This window comes from Oncorhynchus mykiss, chromosome 11, assembly GCF_057628025.1.
Source record: "Oncorhynchus mykiss isolate SJ-2025 chromosome 11, ASM5762802v1, whole genome shotgun sequence".
Lineage (NCBI taxonomy): Eukaryota > Metazoa > Chordata > Actinopteri > Salmoniformes > Salmonidae > Oncorhynchus > Oncorhynchus mykiss.
The window spans coordinates 78,667,501-78,688,059 of record NC_143032.1 but is presented as its reverse complement, the minus strand read 5'-3'; the positions used below and the strand labels follow the sequence as shown (position 1 = coordinate 78,688,059).

At 43.7% G+C, this 20,559-nt stretch overlaps 1 protein-coding gene across 4 annotated transcripts in view; it reads left to right on the top strand.

The window, feature by feature from the left end:
- LOC110536408 (protein prenyltransferase alpha subunit repeat-containing protein 1) overlaps window positions 1–19,082 on the top strand; it is a 30,620-nt gene extending 11,538 nt beyond the window's left edge. For 2 of the 4 annotated variants that reach the window (XM_021622171.3, XM_090191183.1), the window contains 4 exons: window positions 1,979–2,083; window positions 9,309–9,549; window positions 14,019–14,389; window positions 15,974–19,082. In XM_021622171.3, coding sequence (XP_021477846.2) covers window positions 1,979–2,083; window positions 9,309–9,549; window positions 14,019–14,389; window positions 15,974–16,364 — 1,108 coding nt within the window. In that variant the 3' untranslated portion in view covers window positions 16,365–19,082. The remainder of the gene's footprint in view (window positions 1–1,978; window positions 2,084–9,308; window positions 9,550–14,018; window positions 14,390–15,973) is intronic. The other 2 variants (XM_021622172.3, XM_090191184.1) reach the window with 1 other exon arrangement.
- The last annotated feature ends 1,477 nt before the right edge of the window (window positions 19,083–20,559 follow it).

The following is a 20,559-nucleotide window of genomic DNA, read 5'->3' as shown; positions in this document are numbered from 1 at the left end:
TAACTATACATTCATGTGCATACTACCTAAATTGGCCCGACCAACCAGTGCTCCCCCACATTGACTAACCAGGCTATCTGCATTGTGTCCCACCACCCGCCAACCCCTCTTTTAAGCTTCTGCTACTCTCTGTTCATCATATATACATAGTCACTTTAACGATACCTACATGTACATACTACCTCACTAAGCCTGACTAACAGGTGTCTGTATATAGCCTTGCTACTGTTATTTTCAAATGTCTTTTCACTGTTGTTTTATTTCTTTACTTACCTACACACACACACACACACACACACACACACACACACACATATACATATATATATATATATATATATATATATATATATATATATACACACCTTTCTATACACCTTTCTTTTTCCGCATCATTGGTTAGAGCCTGTAAGTATGCATTTCACTGTAAGGTCCTGTTGTAATTCGGCATTTCACTGTAAGGTCCTGTTGTATTCAGCATTTCACTGTAAGGTCCTGTTGTAATTCGGCATTTCACTGTAAGGTCCTGTTGTAATTCGGCATTTCACTGTAAGGTCCTGTTGTATTCAGCATTTCACTGTAAGGTCCTGTTGTAATTCGGCATTTCACTGTAAGGTCCTGTTGTATTCGGCATTTCACTGTAAGGTCCTGTTGTATTCGGCATTTCACTGTAAGGTCCTGTTGTAATTCGGCATTTCACTGTAAGGTCCTGTTGTAATTCGGCATTTCACTGTAAGGTCCTGTTGTAATTCGGCATTTCACTGTAAGGTCCTGTTGTAATTCGGCATTTCACTGTAAGGTCCTGTTGTAATTCGGCATTTCACTGTAAGGTCCTGTTGTAATTCGGCATTTCACTGTAAGGTCCTGTTGTAATTCGGCGCACGTGACAAATAAACTTTGATTTGATTCATATATTTTGTCACAGTAGACTTTCTTTAGACTAGCCTGGCCTTAATGTTTGACCTGGTAGTTGATTCTTGTTTCAGGCAGTTGTCGTTATAAGCTTAGTACTTAAGTTCATAAATGCAGTTGATTTTATGTCAAGGGGATGCAAGACGTGAAGCAGCTGTTTTAAAATCCAGCTGTTTGCACACTGAAATTACACCTGATACCTGCAACTTGTGCTTCCAGTTTTGGCCAGGAGATGGAGCTAAATATCATATTTTAACCACATGCAGTGGGTAGTGGCTCAACATAACGGCAGTCTTATTCAACCCTCTTCCTGGAGAGCTGCAGGGTTTGGTTAAATCCCGGCACTAACACACCTAATTCAGCTAATCACTAGTCACCAAGGTGATTTAGTGTTGGGTTGTAATACTAGGGTTGAAGACCATTCCAGGGAGGTATTTTAAGGGTGTTTGACTCTGTGGACCGGTTTCCCAGACACAGATTAAGCTTAGTCCTGGAATAGGCTCAAAGGAGATTATCAACTGACCAGGACTATGTTTAATCTGTGTCTCCTAACCTGTTGTTCTGTTGATGACATTTCCTTTAACACATTGACCTGACTCCCAACACTCTCCACTGCCCTGTGTCTTAACACCAGTCAGCTCAGCTACGTGTTCCCCTGAGTTCAGAGTGAACCAACACCGTTAAGACACAGGTCTTCCCTTCAAAACAACGCCCGGTCAAATAATTCTGTCATACCAAATGCCGTATCCAACTGTCAAGGTCACAACCTAATCTGTGCCTGTTGTATTTTAAACCAAGACCTTGTCCAGAGAATGTAACCACAGTCAGCAGCCCTGCCATGGTCTATGTACTCATAAAAAAATATATAAAAAAATTCAGAGACAATTTTTCTGTGTGTGTGAGATGATTGATCTATTCTTTTGGGAATTTATTTTATGCAGTGTTTCTTAAAACAAACAGAAGTACACAAATAGCACACACAAAACTACAGTGCGGTAACATAAGATTCACATCAGCAACATTTAGATGTAATGTCATTGAATAGTTCCTCTGTCTGCTCTGGCAGGAAGGAACTGCTACAATGCGGAGCCCTGAGTCCAGAGAGAGACCTGTACCTGGGAAAACTGGCCCTCACCAAGTTCCCCAAGAGCCCTGAGACATGGATACACAGGTAGGACTGGTGGGGGGGTGGAGTTTCCACGTTACCATCCTTTTGGTAACTTTTAGCTAGTTAGCTGTACCGGCACCAAATCTCCAGGCTTTTTCGTTCATAGGTTGTTCTCATCTTCTTAAATGAAGCAATTTATGTTTTCAGCGTATGGGGAACAATATGTTTGGAACATTGAGTCGCAGTATCAAATCGTAATACATATATAGAATCGCAATGCACAAGTATCGTGATATGGTATCGTGAGGTCCCTGGTAATTCCCAGCCCTATAGTAACTGTGGCGATTTTACGATGCATGTCTCATCGCCAGTGGACCAAAATAGTGTGTATATATATATAAAAGTATTTGGACACCCCTTCAAATTAGTGGATTTGGCTATTCCAGCAACGCCTGTTGCTGACAAGCGTGTTAAATCAAGCACACCGCCATGCAATCTCCATAGACGAACATTGGCAGTAGAATGACCTTACTGAAGAGCTCAGTAACATTCAATGTGGCACCGTCATAGTCGGTTTGTCAAATTTGTGCCCTGCTAGAGCTGCCCCGGTCTACTGTAAGTTCTGATATTGTGAAGTAGAAACGTCCAGGAGCAACAATGGCTCAGACACCAAGTGGTAGACCACACAAGCTCACAGAACTGGACCGCCGAGTGCTGACGCGTGTACAGCGTAAAAATAATGTCCTCGGTTGCAACCCTCACTACCGATTTCCAAACTACCTCTGGAAGCAACGTCAGCACAATAACTGTTCGCTGGGAGCTTCATGAAATGAATTTCCATGGCCAAGCAGCTCCATACAAGCCTAAGATCACCATGCGCAATGCTAAACGTTGGCTGGAGTGATGTGAAGCTTGCCACCATTGGACTCTGGAGCAGTGGAAACGTGGTCTCTGGAGTGATGAGTCACGCTTCACCATCTGGCAGTCTGATGGACGAATCTGAGTTTGGCAGATGCCAGGAGAAAGCTACCTACCCGAATGCATAGTAACAATTGTAAAGTTTGGTGGATGAGAAATAATGGTTTGGGGCTGTTTTTCATGGTTCGGGCTAGGCCCCTTATTTCCAGTGACGGGAAATGTTAACACTACAGCATACAATGACATTCTAGACGATTCTGTGCTTCCAACTTGGTGGCCACAGTTTGGGGCCCTTTCCTGTTTCAGCATGACAATGCCCCCGTATGTCCACATACTTTTGGGCATGTAGTGTACTTCAGTGCCTCTAAAGTGATGGTATTTAAAGGTTCCACTGTAAATACACACATATACACACTCTTGACTCTTGCACTGGACTCGACTCACACATGCTTCACTGACACTTTCACACACACACACACACACACACACACACACTATATTTTATATTGACTCCACATAGACACACTATATTGTGTGTGTGTGTATATATATATTGCTCAAACAAATAAAGGGAACACTTAAACAACACAATGTCAATCACACTTCTGTGAAATCAAACTGTCCACTTAGGAAGCAACACTGATTGACAATAAATTTCACATGCTGTTGTGTAAATGGAATAGACAACAGGGGGAATTTATAGGCATTTAGCAAGACACCCCCAATAAAGGAGTGGTTCTGCAGGTGGTGACCACAGACCACTTCTCAGTTCCTATGCTCCTTGGCTGATGTTTTGGTCACTTTTGAATGCTGGCGGTGCTTTCACTCTAGTGGTAGCATGAGACGGAGTCTACAACCCACACAAGTGGCTCAGGTAGTGCAGCTCATCATGGATGGCACATCAATGCGAGCTGTGGCAAGAAGGTTTGCTGTGTCTGTCAGCGTAGTGTCCAGAGCATGGAGGAGCTACCAGGAGACAGGCCAGTACATCAGGAGGCCGTAGGAGGGCAACAACCCAGCAGCAGGACCGCTACCTCCGCCTTTGTGCAAGGAGGAGCACTGCCAGAGCCCTGCAAAATGACCTCCAGCAGGCCACAAATGTGCCTGTGTCTGCTCAAACGGTCAGAAACAGACTCCATGAGGGTGGTAATGAGGGCCCGACGTCCACAGGTGGGAGTCGTGCTTACAGCCCAACAACGTGCAGGATGTTTTTCATTTTCCAGAGAACACCAAGATTGGCAAATTCGCCACTGGCATCCTGTGCTCTTCACAGATGAAAGCAGGTTCACACTGAGCATATGTGACAGACGTGACAGTCTGGAGACGCCGTGGAGAACGTTCTGCTGCCTGCAACATCCTCCAGCGTGACCGGTTTGGCGGGGGGTCAGTCATGGTGTGGGGTGGCATTTCTTTAGGGGGCCGCACAGCCCTCCATGTGCTCGCCAGCGGTAGCCTGACTGCCATTAGGTACCGAGATGAGATCCTCAGACCCCTTGTGAGACCATATGCTGGTGCGGTTGGCCCTGGGTTCCTCCTAATGCAAGACAATGCTAGACCTCATGTGGCTGGAGTGTGTCAGCAGTTCCTGCAAGAGGAAGGCATTGATGCTATGGACTGGCCTGCCCGTTCCCCAGACCTGAATCCAATTGAGCACATCTGGGACATGATGTCTCGCTTCATCCTCCAACGCCACGTTGCACCACAGACTGTCCAGGAGTTGGCGGATGCTTTAGTCCAGGTCTGGGAGGAGATCCCTCAGGAGACCATCCGCCACCTCATCAGGAGCATGCCCAGGCATTGTAGGGAGGTCATACAGGCACGTGGAGGCCACACACACTACTGAGCCTCATTTTGACTTGTTTTAAGGACATTACATCAACGTTGAATCAGCCTGTAGTGTGGTTTTCCACTTTAATTTTGAGTATGACTCCAAATCCAGACCTCCACGGGTTGATAAATTTGATTTCCATTGATAATTATTTGTGTGAGCACATAATTGTTGTCAGCACATTCAACTATGTAAAGAAAAAAGTATTTAATAAGAATATTTAATTCATTCAGATCTAGGATGTGTTATTTTTGTGTTACCGTGTGTGTGTGTGTGTGTGTGTGTGTGTGTGTGTGTATATATATATATGTGTATATATATATATATATATATCTCACATATGACACACAATTCACACTCAGACGCTCTTTCACACGCTTCACACGCAGCTGCTACTGTGCTGTTTATTTATCCTGATTGGCTCGACACTTTTTCCCCTACCTAAATGTACATATTACCTCAACTGCCTCGTACCTGTTTTTATTTTGTCCAAATATTCTTTGAACTCTGCATTGTTGGAAAGAGCTCGTAAGCAACATATGGGAGAGGGGGTGATGGAGAGGAAAAAGGGTGGAGAAGGACAGAGAAACAGAAAGAGGGAGAGAAACAGAGAGAGGGAGAGGGCGATGAGTAAGATATTTATTTTGAGACTGAATGGAGCAGGTCAGCCTAATTCCCACAGTTTACCAGAGAGAGAGAGGTAGGGCTATATTACCCCCAAACATCTGTGCCGTGCAAGGTCATGGCGTGGCTGTTGTGTGGGAATTGTTACATCCTGTCATTGTGTGCTGCCTGCCGGTGAGGAGGTTCCAGATGGGGGTTCCACCTCTAGCTCAGTGGTCTTCCATGTCAGGTCTGTAGTGGGGTCGCCCCCAAAAAACTCAAACAAAAAAGTTACAATAATCTGTGGCCTTAAAATTATGGTATGTGACAATATATATATATATATTTTTTAAAGATAATTAGAAAAATACAACTTATCAAGTCAATGTATTTATTTGGTTAATTTTAATTTTAAGATATGAAAGTCTATTGAATTGAAGGTTATTTGCTGATGTAAAAATCTAAATGTAAAATTTTTAAGGTTGTCATTAGATTTGCGGTGGGGTTGCGGGATTGTTTTTGCCCCAAAAAATGGGGTACTCATAATTTCGAGGGAAAATAAGAAGTTTGACTACCACTGATCTAGCAGTAGCATGTGAAGAGGGATTATTATGTCATAGTAATGGAGGATGAAGACACACTGTACCAGTCAAGTTTGGACACACCTACTCATTCCAGGGCTTTTTCATTTTTACTATTTTCCACATCGGAGAATAATAGTGAAGACGTCAAAACTGAAGTAACATATATATATGGAATCATGTAGGAACCAAAAAAAAGTCTTAAGCAAATCAAAATATATTTTATATTTGAGATTCTTCAAAGTAGCCACCCTTTGCCTGGATCACACTCTTGGCATTCTCTCAACCAGCTTCGTGAGGTGGAGTTACCTGGAATGCATTTCAATTAACAGGTGTGCCTTGTTAAAAGTTAATTTGTGGAATTTTTTTCATTCTTAATGTGTTTGAGCCAATCAGTTGTGTTGTGACAAGGTAGGGATGGTATACAGAAGATTGCCCCATTTGGTCTTTGGCTATGCCGGATTAAGTGATATGACATGCTATTCTATCAAATAATTTCTCTGTAATTAATATTACCTGATTTAAGCTATTCAGGTAAATGTAATTAACTAGAAAGTCGGGGCACCACGAAAGGATGTTTAGAGCTGTTACCTTCCGAATAAAAACTCTTAAAGACCTAGTAATCTTTTACATCAGTAGCAGTCAATATTTAATTGTCAATTTATTCAGTCTCATCTGAAAGTTGTAAATTCTTGGTTATCTTCATGAACCCTGGCTAACAAGTTGAATCAGCAATACAACATTTGGTTTAATTATTTTTTTACTAAATACCTAAATAATCACACAGAATTACATCTACACAGAATGGATCATAATTTGTAATCAATATATGTCATAAAGGAAAAAGTCCCTAGCGGACGGAACAGATATGACGGCTGGTTACACAAAGAAAAGGCGGCTGGGTTTTGAATGAAAGAGCGGGAAGACTGAGGATCAAAAGTATTTTGCCTCTCTATCGGGCCGTAGGCAGCTATGCTATCGTAAATACAGTATCTTATGCATTCTAAATAACCAGCCATTTGAAAAAGGAAAATGCAATAAATATTTACTCTGAGCTGTGCTTCGGTAGATTGGGTTGTCCAGCATGGATTTCTTGTCCTCTGAAGACTGTCTAATGGTGAACTGGAGGGTGGTAGAATGGATCCTCTGTCCGTCCTCTCCTAGCCCACGTTTACAGCGGCTAACTCAATGGCTAGGAGGTATCACTTCTGGAGTGCGTAAGAGTTCAAAGTTCATACCAAGTTGCCATACTTTTAAGCTCGTGCTATATTCTGGCTGGTATAGTCGAAATTCATCCTTTCGGCATGTCGATCATCACCTTCGCATTGAACACGATGCTAATTTCGTTAGGTTATTATCTGAGCCCTTTTAACATAGGACCGTCATCCTCGGAACAGGAAGTTGAATTTTCGTCAACGGGTTTATATAGTGGTGAAAGAAAGGCATGTTTCATAGTTTACAACCCATGTCTGTTCACTTGGGCGGGGCCTCTGAGTGAGCAGAGTTTCTCTGACAAACCATTCTCTCATTTAAGAAGCTAAAATTACATTTCATCTTTTCACAAATAGTTTCATATTTAAACATTTAGATTGCACAACAATTCAATGTGAATCTGATAACTAATGTGTAGATTTTCCAAGATACAGTTTGTCGTCCTATCATCAGTAATCATGTCTCAGACGCCAACTGATCGTACCAACGCATATTTTCAACTGGTTGGATTACCGAAATATGGTTCCGTTTCCCACCTTTTGATGTTACCAGAATCTCTCTGTTAGCAAAGGGCTTTTCAAGAGTCAACTCTATAGAGTAGAGAGCGAGAAACGGGGGGTGGGGGGGTGGTATTTATGTGGGTCAAAAACCTCCCCCAACAGGCCAAAGGCATGACAAGACCAAGTCCATATTATGGCAAGAACAGCTCAATAAGCAAAGGGAAATGATAGTCCATCATTACTTTAAGACATGAAGGTCAGTCCATACGGAAAATGTCAACGTTTCTTCAAGTGCAGTCGCAAAAACCATTAAGCGTTATGATGAAATGGGCTCTCATGAGGATCACCACAGGAAAGGAAGACCCAGAGTTACCCTGGCTGTAGAGGATATGTTCATTACAGTTACCAGCCTCAGAAATCAGCAATTAACCGCACCGCAGATTGCACCTCAGAGTTCAAGTATCAGACACATCTCAACATCAACTGTTCAGAGGAGACTGCGTGAATCAGGCATTCGTGGTCAAATTACTGCAAAAGAAATCACTACTAAAGGACACCAATAAGAAGAGGAGACTTGTTTGGGCATAAGAAACTTGAGCAATGGACATTAGACCAGTGGAAAGTTGAGATTTTTGGTTCCAACCTCCGGTGGCTCCCACATGAAGTTTGGAGGAGGTGGTGTGGGGGTGCTTTGCTGGTGACACTCGAGGCACTCTTAACAAGCAAGGCTACCACAGCATTCTGCAGCGATACACCATCCCATCTGGTTTGGCTTAGTGGGACTATCATTTGTTTTTCAACAGGACAATGACCCAAAACACACCTCCAGGCTGTGTAAGGGCTATTTGACTATGAAGGAGAGTGATGGAGTGTTGCATCAGATGACCTGGTCTCCACAATCAACTGACCTCAACCCAATTTATATGGCTTGGGATGAGTTGGACCGCAGAGTGAAGGAAAAGCAGCTAACGAGTGCTCAGCATATGTGGTAACTCCTTCAAGACTGTTGGAAAAGCATTCCAGGTGAAGTGTTATTTGTGTTATTGTGTTATTTCATGGTTTGGATGTCTTCACTATTATTCTACAATGTAGAAAATAGTAAAAATAGAGAACCTTGAATGAGTAGGTGTCCAAACATTTGACTGGTACTGTGTGTGTGGTCTGTGCTTTCAGAAAGTATTCAAACCTCTTGACCTTTTCCACATTTTGTTACGTTAAAGCCTTTTTCCTAAAATTGATATAAAAAAAATAAAACAAATCTCAATATACAATAACCCATAATGACAAAGCAAAAACCAACAGCCTATCACCAAACAATTGACGAGTCGACTAATTGGGGTCAGCCCTAACTCCAAACAACATCTCATCTTACCAGCAAAGGGTTTAGCAGCGTGAGAAGACTGCGATTGCCCCATGTATACAGAGAAATGCTATGGGAGTTGATATTTCACTGAAGTAGCCATCTTATATTGGTGTTATCCATGTTGTGTTTGTGTCCTGGCTCTGTTGTTTAACCAGATGCTTAGGTTGTGGTTGGTTCTGTGTTTAGGGCTGTTGTTTTGGGATGCCAGCCGAGGGTGATTGAAGTGCGTGTGTGTGTGTGTGTGTGTGCCTGCGTGACTCCAACATGTCCCCTGTGTTTTCAGACGTTGGATACTACAGCAGGTGTTACGGGAGTGCTCTTCCCCCGGGCCGGACAGGAAGGAGCAGGGGGACGGTGATCGGCATGACGCAGCAGAGAAGACACGTCTGAGTGAGCACCTCCACAGGGTCCTACACGAAGAGATGAAGGTGTGTGCCGACGCCGCCGGCCGTTACCCTAGCAACTACAATGCCTGGTCGCATCGTATCTGGGTTCTGCAGAACATGGCCCCGGGCAACCTCAAGGTAGGAGTAGGACGAGATGGGCTCTACATATGTCTCTCTCTCCCTTGTTTCTTTCTCCATCTTCATCTCTCTCAGCCTCTTAGGCTATATTTATGTTAATTGTACACGGTCTCTGTTAAAACAACTGCTCTTTCAATGTAACCTCTCTGGGTTCTAGCAAGGCAGGCAGCTAGCAGGTCTTATACTGCCAGGAAGGTAAGGAATCCTGACCGACCGGCCGCTCTGTGTGTCAGTCAGTAGGGTCTATAGTGTATCACCAACAGGGACAGTGTGTCTCCAGCCTCCCTGCCTCACGTCTCATCTCTCTCTGGCCTGTCGCTGTGTGACCATGACGATAGGACCTTTCTGGTCCACTGAACTGATCTGGGAACAGCCAACCCCTCTGGACTGAGCCCTAGGGATTTAAAGGTGTATGGAGAGTGTTTTGTTGTGCCTCAGTGAACACATGGCTTGTTTTTAAGCCGCAGTGGCATTCCCAGGATATGGAGTGATGCAATGGTAGGACCAGGGATATGGAGCGATGGTAGGGCCAGGGATATGGAGCGATGGTAGGGCCAGGGATATGGAACTGCAATATGCACTTCCTGTTATTGGTAAGATGCCCTGCTCTCTGATCAGCCATTGGTGTTTGGGTTATGTAATGGCTGATGACATTTGATTGGTCGAATGTCTCTACATTGTCTTAAAGGTTCGAACAGTCATTCTGATTCCCATGTAAAATAGCCTTTTGAGTGGCTAAAATATCTACAATAATATTCTGTGGGTTAGAAATGTTCAAAATTAACCAAATATTTTTTATCTTTGTAAACAAATAGGGTAGATGTTTAATTATTTTTGCTGACACCCTACAGTATAATGTTGGCACCAATCTATATAAAGCACACGTAGGGCTGTTAGTGACCATATTACTGCTTCACTGGCAGTCATTCAAAAATAAGTCATATTTCACCTTTATTTAACCAGGTAGGCTAGTTGAGGACAAGTTCTCATTTACAACTGCGACCTGGCCAAGATAAAGCAAAGCAGTGCGACACATGAAATAAACAAACGTACAGTCAATAACACAATAGAAAAGTTTACATAGTGTTTGCGAATGAAGTAAGATTAGGGAGGTAAGGCAATAAATAGGCCATAGTGACGAAATAATTACAATTTAGCAATTAAACACTGGAGTGATAGATGTGCAGAAGATGAATGTGCAAGTAGAGATACTTGGGTGCAAAAATATTATAATATGGGGATGAGGTAGTTGGGTGGGCGATTTACAGATGGGCTATGTACAGGTGCAATGATCTGTAAGCTGCTCTGACAGCTGATGCTTAAAGTTAGAGAGGGAAATATGAGTCTCCAGCTTCTGTGATTTTTGCAGTTCATTCCAGTCATTGGCAGCAGAGAACTGGAAGGAGAGGTGGCTAAAGGAGGAATTGGCTTTGGGGGTGACCAGTGAAATATACCTGCTGGAGCAGGTTGTGTGCTGCTATGGTGACCAGTGAGCTGAGATACGGCATGGCTTTACCTAGCGAAGACTTATAGATGACCTGGAGCCAGTGGGTTTGGCGATGAATATGAAGCGAGGGCCTGCCAATGAGAGCATGCAGGTTGCAGTGGTGGGTAGTATATGGGGCTTTGGTGAAAAAACAGATGGCAGTGTGATAGACTGCATCCAATTTGCTGAGTAGGGTATTGGAGGCTATTTTGTAAACTACATTGCCGAAGTCAAGGATCGGTAGGATAGTCAGTTTTACGAGGGTATGTTTGGCAGCATGAGTGAAGGAGGCTTTGTTGCGAAATAGGAAGCCGATTCTAGATGTAATTTTGGATTGGAGATGCTTAATGTGAGTCTGGAAGGAGAGTTTAGTCTAACCAGACACCTAGGTATTTGTAGTTGTCCACATATTCCCAAGTCAGAACCGTCCAGAGTAGTGATGCTTGACGGGCGGACAGGTGCGGCCAGCGATCGGTTAAAGAGCATGCATTTAGTTTTACTTGCATTATAAGAGCCGTTGGAGGCCATGAAAGGAGAGTTGTATGGCATTGAAGCTCGTCTGGAGGTTTGTTAAGACAGTGTCCAAAGAAGGGCCAGAGGTATACATAATGGTGTCGTCTGCGTAGAGGTGGATCAGAGACTCACCACCAGCAAGAGCCATATCATTGATGTATACAGAGAAGAGAGTCAGCCCGAGGATTGAAACCAGTGGCACCCCCATAGAGACTGCCAGAGGTACGGACAACAGGCCCTCCGATTTGACACACTGAACTCTATCTGAGAAGTAGTTGGTGAACCAGGCGAGGCAGTCATTTGAGAAACCAAGGCTTTTGAGTCTGACGACGAGAATGCGGTGGTTGACAGTCGAAAGCCTTGGCCAGATCAATGAATACGGCTGCACAGTACTGTCTTTTATCGATGGCTGTTATATTGTTTAGGACCTTGAGCGTCGCTGAGGTGCACCCATGACCAGCTCTGAAACCAGATTGCATAGCGGAGAAGGTGCGGTGGGATTCGAAATGGTCGGTGATCTGTTTAACTTGGCTTTCGATGACCTTAGAAAGGCAGGGTTGGATAGATAGAGGTCTGTGGTCATGACCACAGTAAATATTCCACGATAATCTCCTTTTATGCACTCTGAACATGCTATGGTAGTGCCCAACTTGCTAATGACCATCGGGTCCTGACGGCCTGGTACTCGGGGCTCTATTGTCCCTCTAACCACTCTGACATCAATGCAAATGCAATGGAAGACCACATCAAACACCCAGTCGCTATTCGAGTGCACACGGCTGACATGTATTTTTCCCCTGCCTCTGATCCTGTCTATTGAATCACAGACCATACTAAATCAAAACTCATTTTACATATTAGTAAAGACAAGATTACGGTGAGAATAGTCTGATGGGTGAAAATGTGATCACTTGATGAGAGAACAGCTGTGCAGCCTGAGGCGAGGAACAGAGAGCAAGCTTTTTTCATTCCCCCCCCCCCCCCCCCCCCCGGAACCTTCTAAAATCATCAATATCCTGTAGTCGCATCATGCAGCCCATATATGCCTAGATTTCTAAGACATTCTAAGGTTTGTATCATTCACAACTTAAGTAGCCAAATAAATAACTCTAAATATAGCATTTAGGACCTGTTTCTAATGATCACTTTAATGCTCACCATAGCCACCAGGCACTGCATCGCAGTGCTAGCTGTGCCACCAGAGATTCTGGATTCGAGCCCAGGCTCTGTCGCAGCCGGCCGCGACCGGGAGGCCCGTGGGGCGGCGCACAATTTGGCCCAGCGTCGTCCGGGTTAGGGAGGGCTTGGCCGGTAAGGATATCCTTGTCTCATCGCGCACAAGCGACTCCTGTGGCGGGCCGGGCGCAGTGCACGCTGGCCAGGTTGCCAGGTGTACGGTGTTTCCTCCGACACATTGGTGCGGCTGGCTTCCGGGTTGGATGTGCATTGTGTCAAGAAGCAGTGCGTCTTGGTTGGGTTGTGTTTTGGAGGACGCATGGCTCTCGACCTTCGCCTCTCTCGAGTCCGTACAGGAGTTTCAGCGATGATACAAGACTGTAATTACTACCAATTGGATACCACGAAATTGGGAAGTATAATTAAAAAATATATATTTAAAAAAAAATAAGCCACTTCATATGTGCACTCGCTCCAGAATGGGGAAAACATATCCTTTCTATTTTATTCAGCTAAGGTATATTCTTCTTACTGTAAAATACTATAATATAAAAGAATGGCACGCGATTTATAAGCATATCTTTTCAGGTAAATGAATAATCCTACAGCCTAGGGCACGGAGCATAGCCAGATAACATGCAGTAGGCAAACTCATATTCTGTTCTTCTGAAGTGCATTTTCTTCATATCATAATGTTTCTGCCTAAAATAATGGATTTATTGTAACGGTGGGTATCATATAGAATTGTATGTGTATTTTCCAAGGCCCGCAGATGCTAAACATGTTCATGTTAATTAACGGTCAGTTACTGTGAAACCGGCAGTTATTTGCATTACAATAACTGGCTGACATAATGTAATGACCGCCACAGCCCTAACCACGCCCATGTCCGATGTTGGTTACAAAGCGGTATTTGAACTAGGTAATAGAATATCATGTTACCATTGGTGTATTAAAATGAGAGTTAAGGGTGAGTTGGGGGGGGGGGGGGGGGGGGTGTGTATATGATCAACTTTATCAGTTTAGAACCAACATACATTTTTAATAATTTTGTCATCATACTTTGATCTGGTTTCATCCAAATGTCGTCAAATTTAATCTTTAATTTCCTTCTCTTCTCTGTGAATTTGCTATTGTATTCTGCTCCAGAATAATGCTGTGCCCTTCGCTTGTAAAAAAAAAAACTCCCATGTGAATGAAACTGGTGAATGAAATCACCCATGATGATGAACATACCATGAGATTAATGGTTATGCATATGGTTAGTGCTGTAAGACCTGTCTCCTCCTTCCAGGTCCTCCATGATGAGCTCTCCTCTATGCGTCAGTGGGTCTCCATGCACGTGTCGGACCACAGTGGCTTCCACTACCGCCAGTTCCTGCTCAAGGCTCTGGTCAGGGAGCTCAGCCAGTCCCTGTCCTCCTCCTCCTCTCCCCAACACTACCATCCTCAGCCCAGCTCTAACCCTAGCCACAGCCCCCACAAAGCCAACCCCCACCACCAGGCCAACGGAGAGGCCACAGCAGCAGCCCCCTGCCCCTCTCCCCCCTCCCCAGAGGACCTGGCCTCGGTGCCGGCATTGCCCCAGCTCTTCCACCAGGAGGTGGAACTATGTACTGACCTCATCAAGTCCTTCCCGGGACACGAGACACTCTGGTGTCACAGGTACGAGCCTACAAGACAATATTACCGCAGACTAAAAGGGAAACCCAGATATGTCACGGGGCATAAATCTCAAGCATGCGTTTAGAACTTCCACTCACCACCAAATATGGTCATGAGAGGAAGTCCAGCGGCGGGAAATGGGATAAAATGGAGCTAGATAAAAACCTGTCCGACATTCTGCAAATTGTCATCAATGAAACATTTGATCTCAATACCGTTTTCTGTTCCCAAAACTATAATCTGTTACGAACAGTGCACTTTGGAGACTTGCCCCCTTTCTACAAGTTTGAAAGAGTTGCATTGTTAGAAGGAGTGCGAGGGTAAATTGAGTTATTTCCCCACACACACTTCAGAGTAGACTTTACCTAATGGAAATGTGCAAATGCATGCTAAAATAGGCCAATTGGATATCTCACAAGCTCGTGCTTGTCTGTGCCCGCCTCCTTTCTTGGTCTATGATCTATGCTTAATTTCCATCCATTGGAAACGACACCAATACGACACCAATCTTGGGTTAGTTATTAGTGTCTTTTAGATATTACTGTCACTCAACCTGGGACTACAATGTTAGTCAATCACAGAACACGTTTTATATTGACATGCTCTGGCGTCACAGGTAAGAGCATACAGGAACTCCATGTCTCTTTATCTAGGGTGTGGCCTAACTCCAGCCATAGCCTTAGTCATAGATACTGTACAGAGTTTGTCTCTCTACCTTCCATATTGGTGGCAAATGCTTTATGACAATCATGTTTATTTAAGCAATAAGGTGCGAGGGGGTGTGGTATATGGCCAATATACCACGGGTAAGGGCTGTTCTTAGGCAGGACGCAACGCGGAGTGCCTGGATACAGCCCTTAGCCGTGGTATATTGGCCATATACCAAACTCCAGAGGTGCCTTATTGCTATTATAAACTGGTTACCAACCTAATTAGAGCAGTTAAAAGTAAATGTTTTGTCATGCCCGTGGTATACGGTCTGATATACCACGGCTGTCAGCCAATCAGCATTCAGGGCTTGAACCACCCAGTTTATAATCTGTTAGACCATGACAATGTTCTCAGGAGTAGATGTGTTGGGGGTTATCATGACATTGATGTTGTTTTGCTGTGGAACATTCTTCCTTCTAGAGGGGGAAAACAAAGGGAGAGTGCAAGGGAGAGAAAGAAAAGAGAGAAGATAGATGAGAGGGAGGGAGAGAGATGTTTTGCCCCGAGGCTAAAGACCAGCTGCACAGTCAAGTGTTTATCCTGACCAGCTTTGTTGTGATAGGGAGAAGTGAGTGGTGCCATGGCAACAGTGTTCACATCCTTGTTGAATGTGTGAGACACGTATAGATCACAACAGTTGTGCTCTTCCTCAAATACTTTATTAATAAGGATATTGTTTTTAGCCTACATAATTTTGTATCTTTTCCCCCTTTAAAAACATCAAGTGCTTATTTATTTTTTAAGCTTCTCATTCCGTACAGATAAATAAATAATAAAGCACCCTCAAGGCTTTGCAGTGTAGCGTACTGGTTCACATTGACATGATTCCAGTCTAATGCTCATGCAGTATTTCATAACAACTATCTTCTCAAGGCGACACGTCTTCTACCTCTGGCACCACTGGAGGAGGGACCACCACTACGGCCAGGGCTTCGGCAGCGAGTCTCCCCAACCGAACCACACCGATGCTGGGCTGAGCAGCCACCCTCACACGGCCTGCCCTGGAGGTGTGGGTCTAGACAGGGTGCAGCGCAGGAATGGACAGGCTCAGGAGGGTCAGGATGCCATGGAAGTGGACGGGGTTGGGGTCCCGGACCCCCGTGACACCAAGCGCCTGAAGAGGGGTCCCCCTGGCCCCTGCCCCCCTGCTCTTCCCTCAGAGCACAGCTTCGTAGCCAGTGTCCTGGACAGCTGCCGCTCCCCTGAGCAGGGACGCTTCGCCCTCGCATACAGGAAGTGGTTGGACTCTGTTATTGGTCAGTGAGATATAGACTGACTCTGTCATTGGTCAGTGAGAGGATATACTTCCTGTTCCACCGGAGATGGGCAGCGGTTAGAAGTTGCCCACCTGCACAGATCTAGCATCCTCTCACCCTTACACAACCCCTAACCTTAACCATTAGGGCGAGAACTACTAAGAACTGTCCCTAGATCAGCGTCTAGTGGCTGGTCAATTCATCCTATTCTTCAATACTCGTGAAGGGGGCTGGGGTCTCTGATAGGTCAAGTAATTTGTGGCCCCTCCCAAAAATGCCTGGACTCTGATTCATCCGCAGAGCTTTGTCTGGGGATGGATATCTGAGAAGGGCTTTTCTCTGGAATAGTACAGTGTGTCACCTTGGCCTGTTTGTAGTTCAGGTCTCTCTCAATGTTAGGGACTAGAACAACCATTCTGTCAGTCCTTTTAGTTGTTTCACTTATGAGATCCATGTCTCGGTTTCATTCATCGTGTCATTCCTTTTGTTCTCCCACTAACTGTAGAAGAATAGCCTATGTGAAGCTGCCATGGTTATCCATCACTAATCTTGTCGTTTTCTAGTCAGTTCTGCTGACTTACTTTGAGATGAGCAGTGCAGCAAATAATGAATTGTCAACATACAAAAACAAAGAAGGAAAAACTAGTCAAGCCATTACTGATGTGTCGCTACGGACAACCGTACAACTATAAAACCTTAAGACAGAGCACAATCATGAACCAACCAAACTCTAAGACCCTATGATCCGTGAACCGTACAAGTTAGCCATCTTGGTGTCATCCTAATAAACCTTATAGTGTGCTCTAAAATATGGAGTATGACTAGATTCTGAAATACAATTTTCACATTCATTTATTCAACATAAACTATCCCCTTGTAATTATTGTTTATTTTTTTAGTTCATGTGTTTGGAACAATATACTCTACTAGTACATCACATTTCCAGAGTGGGCTCTCTGATCATACCTTCAAATTTAGCAATGTTATTATCACCACCAGCACATTGAATGGGAAATGGATTCAAAGGGAACGCCCTCTGCTGGTGACTTGCTGAATGTGCAATCCTAAAGAAGGGCTGTGATTGGTTCATGACCAATGTCAATTTCTGTGTAAAATGGGTCATATTATGAAAAGTACCAGAGATCCAACTCTGGAAATGTGATGTTTGAAGAGTATATTGTTAAAAAAAATCAATAAGGGTAGTTGAGATTAATATTTTTTATGTTGAATAAATGAATGTGAAAATGTGTATTTCAGAACACAAAGTACTATAACGACACCAAGATGTCTGTATCGTGTACGGTTCACAGATCATAGGTTCTTACAGGAGGCATGTATAAGTCTAAAAAGGGCCTTATTCAATTAAATTTCATCCTGATTTTCTAAAAAAAAAAATGGTTTGATACAAATGTTAATAAACATACTTCCTCCCAGTGGAGTTCCTATGTGAGACCAATCTGAGATACCAAAAAAAACATTTCACACTCCTGCTGCTGTGGAATTGCCCTTATAGGTTTGATCTTCATTGTTTTGTGTCCCAAATGGCACCCTATTCCCTTCTTCGTGCAGTACTACCCATAGGGCTCTGGTTAAAAGTAGTGCACTATATAGAGAATAGGGTGTCATTTGGGAGGCATCCTATTGACTTTCCAGGAGTGGTTGCTGCTTTGTTTCTGTCTGTTCTATTTCACCCTGTTAGTGGTACTTACTCTTAGTGATCAAATCAAACTTTATCAGTCACATGCGCCGAATACAACAGGTTTAGACCTTACTGTGAAATGCTTACTTACAAGCCCTTAACCAACAGTGCAGTTCAAGAACGAGTTAAGAAAATATTTACCAAATAAACTAAAGTAAAAAATAATACAAGTAACACAAAATAACAATAACGAGGCTATATACAGGGTACAGAGTCAATGATACCTGGGATTGTATTCACAAAGTGTTATATTCCGAGTCCTTTATATAGGATCAGTTTGGCCCTTAGATCATAATGGTTTCTATTACATGGTCAGCCCAGCCAGTCAATCAACCTTTGAAAAAAGCGTCTAGACAAGATTTCCCCATGCTACTAGCCTAGCATTGGTTTGGGTACAGCGGGGTAATAGCTAAGTCTCGCTGTGTGACTATCTGACTTGTGCAACATGTTGCAGTTTTTTTGTGATCTCCACCGTGTCACGCATATATGAACGTGACGAGACTGACTGCTTCTCTGATCCAGGGCAAATGAATTTATCATGACTATTTAAAATTAATATATCCAAAGATATGCCAATATAAACAAAGTTGAAACCAATGAAAGTGCACCTAGTTTATCATTTCAGCTGCTTGATGTGACTGTGTTAGCTTTTGTTGGCTAACAAAGGAGAAGTAACGTTAGCCTAGCTATCCCATAAGGAGAAGTAACGTTAGCCTAGCTATCCCATAAGGAGAAGTAACGTTAGCCTAGCTATCCCATAAGGAGAAGTAACGTTGGCCTAGCTATCCCATAAGGAGAAGTAACGTTAGCCTAGCTATCCCATAAGGAGAAGTAACGTTAGCCTAGCTATCCCATAAGGAGAAGTAACGTTAGCCTAGCTATCCCATAAGGAGAAGTAACGTTAGCCTAGCTATCCCATAAGGAGAAGTAACGTTAGTCTAGCTATCCCATAAATATCTTATTGACTCGACAATCAGCTGGTTGTTGCCTATTTATAAAATATTTATTAAAATCATTATTTATTGAAGTTCTTGTCTCTTGTCGTCATTGAACCTCTGCTAGCTAGCTGCATGCCATTGATTTGTTTAACATAGCAAAGCATATTAGAATTTATGACCAGCCTGTTAGCACTGGCGGACTTACCATTAGGTAGAAGAGGTAATTGCCTCGGGCCTCATCAAGGGGTCTCGTGAGCTGGGCATAAAACTAATGCATTTCTCCACTTGAGGCATATTATGCCATTTATTTTTTTACATCCCTGTCAAAATCCATCCGCCAATGTCGGACTTCTGCGGTGGAAGGTGGCCAAGCTACAGCGTTTTTTTACAGACCAGGAGACAATCCCTGAAAATCTGCAGCGTCCACGCAGTTTGGGCTACACACTAATACGGGTTTGGCGGATGCCAGGCCCAATGCATAGTTCCAACTGTAAAGTTTGGTGGAGGAATAATGGTCTGGAGCTGTTTTTCATGGTTCAGGCTAGGCTAGTTCCAGTGCAGGGGAATCTTAAATGCAACAGCATACAATGACATTCTAGATGATTCTGAGCTTCCAACTTTGTGGCAAAAGTTTGTTTTTCAGCATGACAATGTCCCCGTGCACAAGGCAAGGTCCATACAGAAATGGTTTTCGATCTGTGTAGAAGAACTTGACCGAGCCCTGACCTCAACCCCATCAAACACCTTTGGGATGAATTGGAACGCCCGACCTCACTAATGCTCTTGTAGCTGAATGGAAGCAAGTTGGATCATTGCTGTGGTGACATCTAGTGGAAAGCCTTCCCAGAAGAGTGGATGCTGTTATAGCTGCAAAGGGGGGGGGGGGGGGGCCACTCCATATTAATGCCCATGATTTTGGAATGAGATGTTCCGAGGACAGGACTTTTGTGTATCTTGATCGCACGCTCTCGCTGTCTCTGGAATCTCTCCTTGATAGGCTAGTAGTAGTAAATAAAATGCTCAAATTAATTGTACACAAGCTATTGTAGTGTAGCTTTTCCTGGGACTCCACAAGCTCAGAGGAACAGCTGGAGCTGAGAGGCAGCAGAGGCCAGGTGCGTAATTGCGCAAAGAGAAACGTGAAGACAGGTGTTGCTAGCCTAAGTTGTAGAAGCGTATGCAACCCATAATTCATCAGCTGAAAATAAGGCCTAATAATGCAGTGAATAGCCTATACCCAATGAATTTACACTGAAATATATATATATATATATATTTTATTTTTAATAATCAGATTATGGAATGACCGGTAGACTAGGATAGTGTGCTCCCCAGGCTGTGCTCCGGCTCGAACATCGGCCCAATTGATTAAGCTTCTTAGGGACAAGAAAATTATCATACCTAAGCTATAGGCAATTAAGGTCACAGTTATGAAAAGTTAGGACACTAAAGAGGCCTTTCTACTGACTCTGAAAAACACAAAAAAGAAAGATGCCCAGGGTCCCTGCTCATCTGCGTGAACGTGCCTTAGGCATGCTGCAAGGAGGCATGAGGACTGCAGATGTG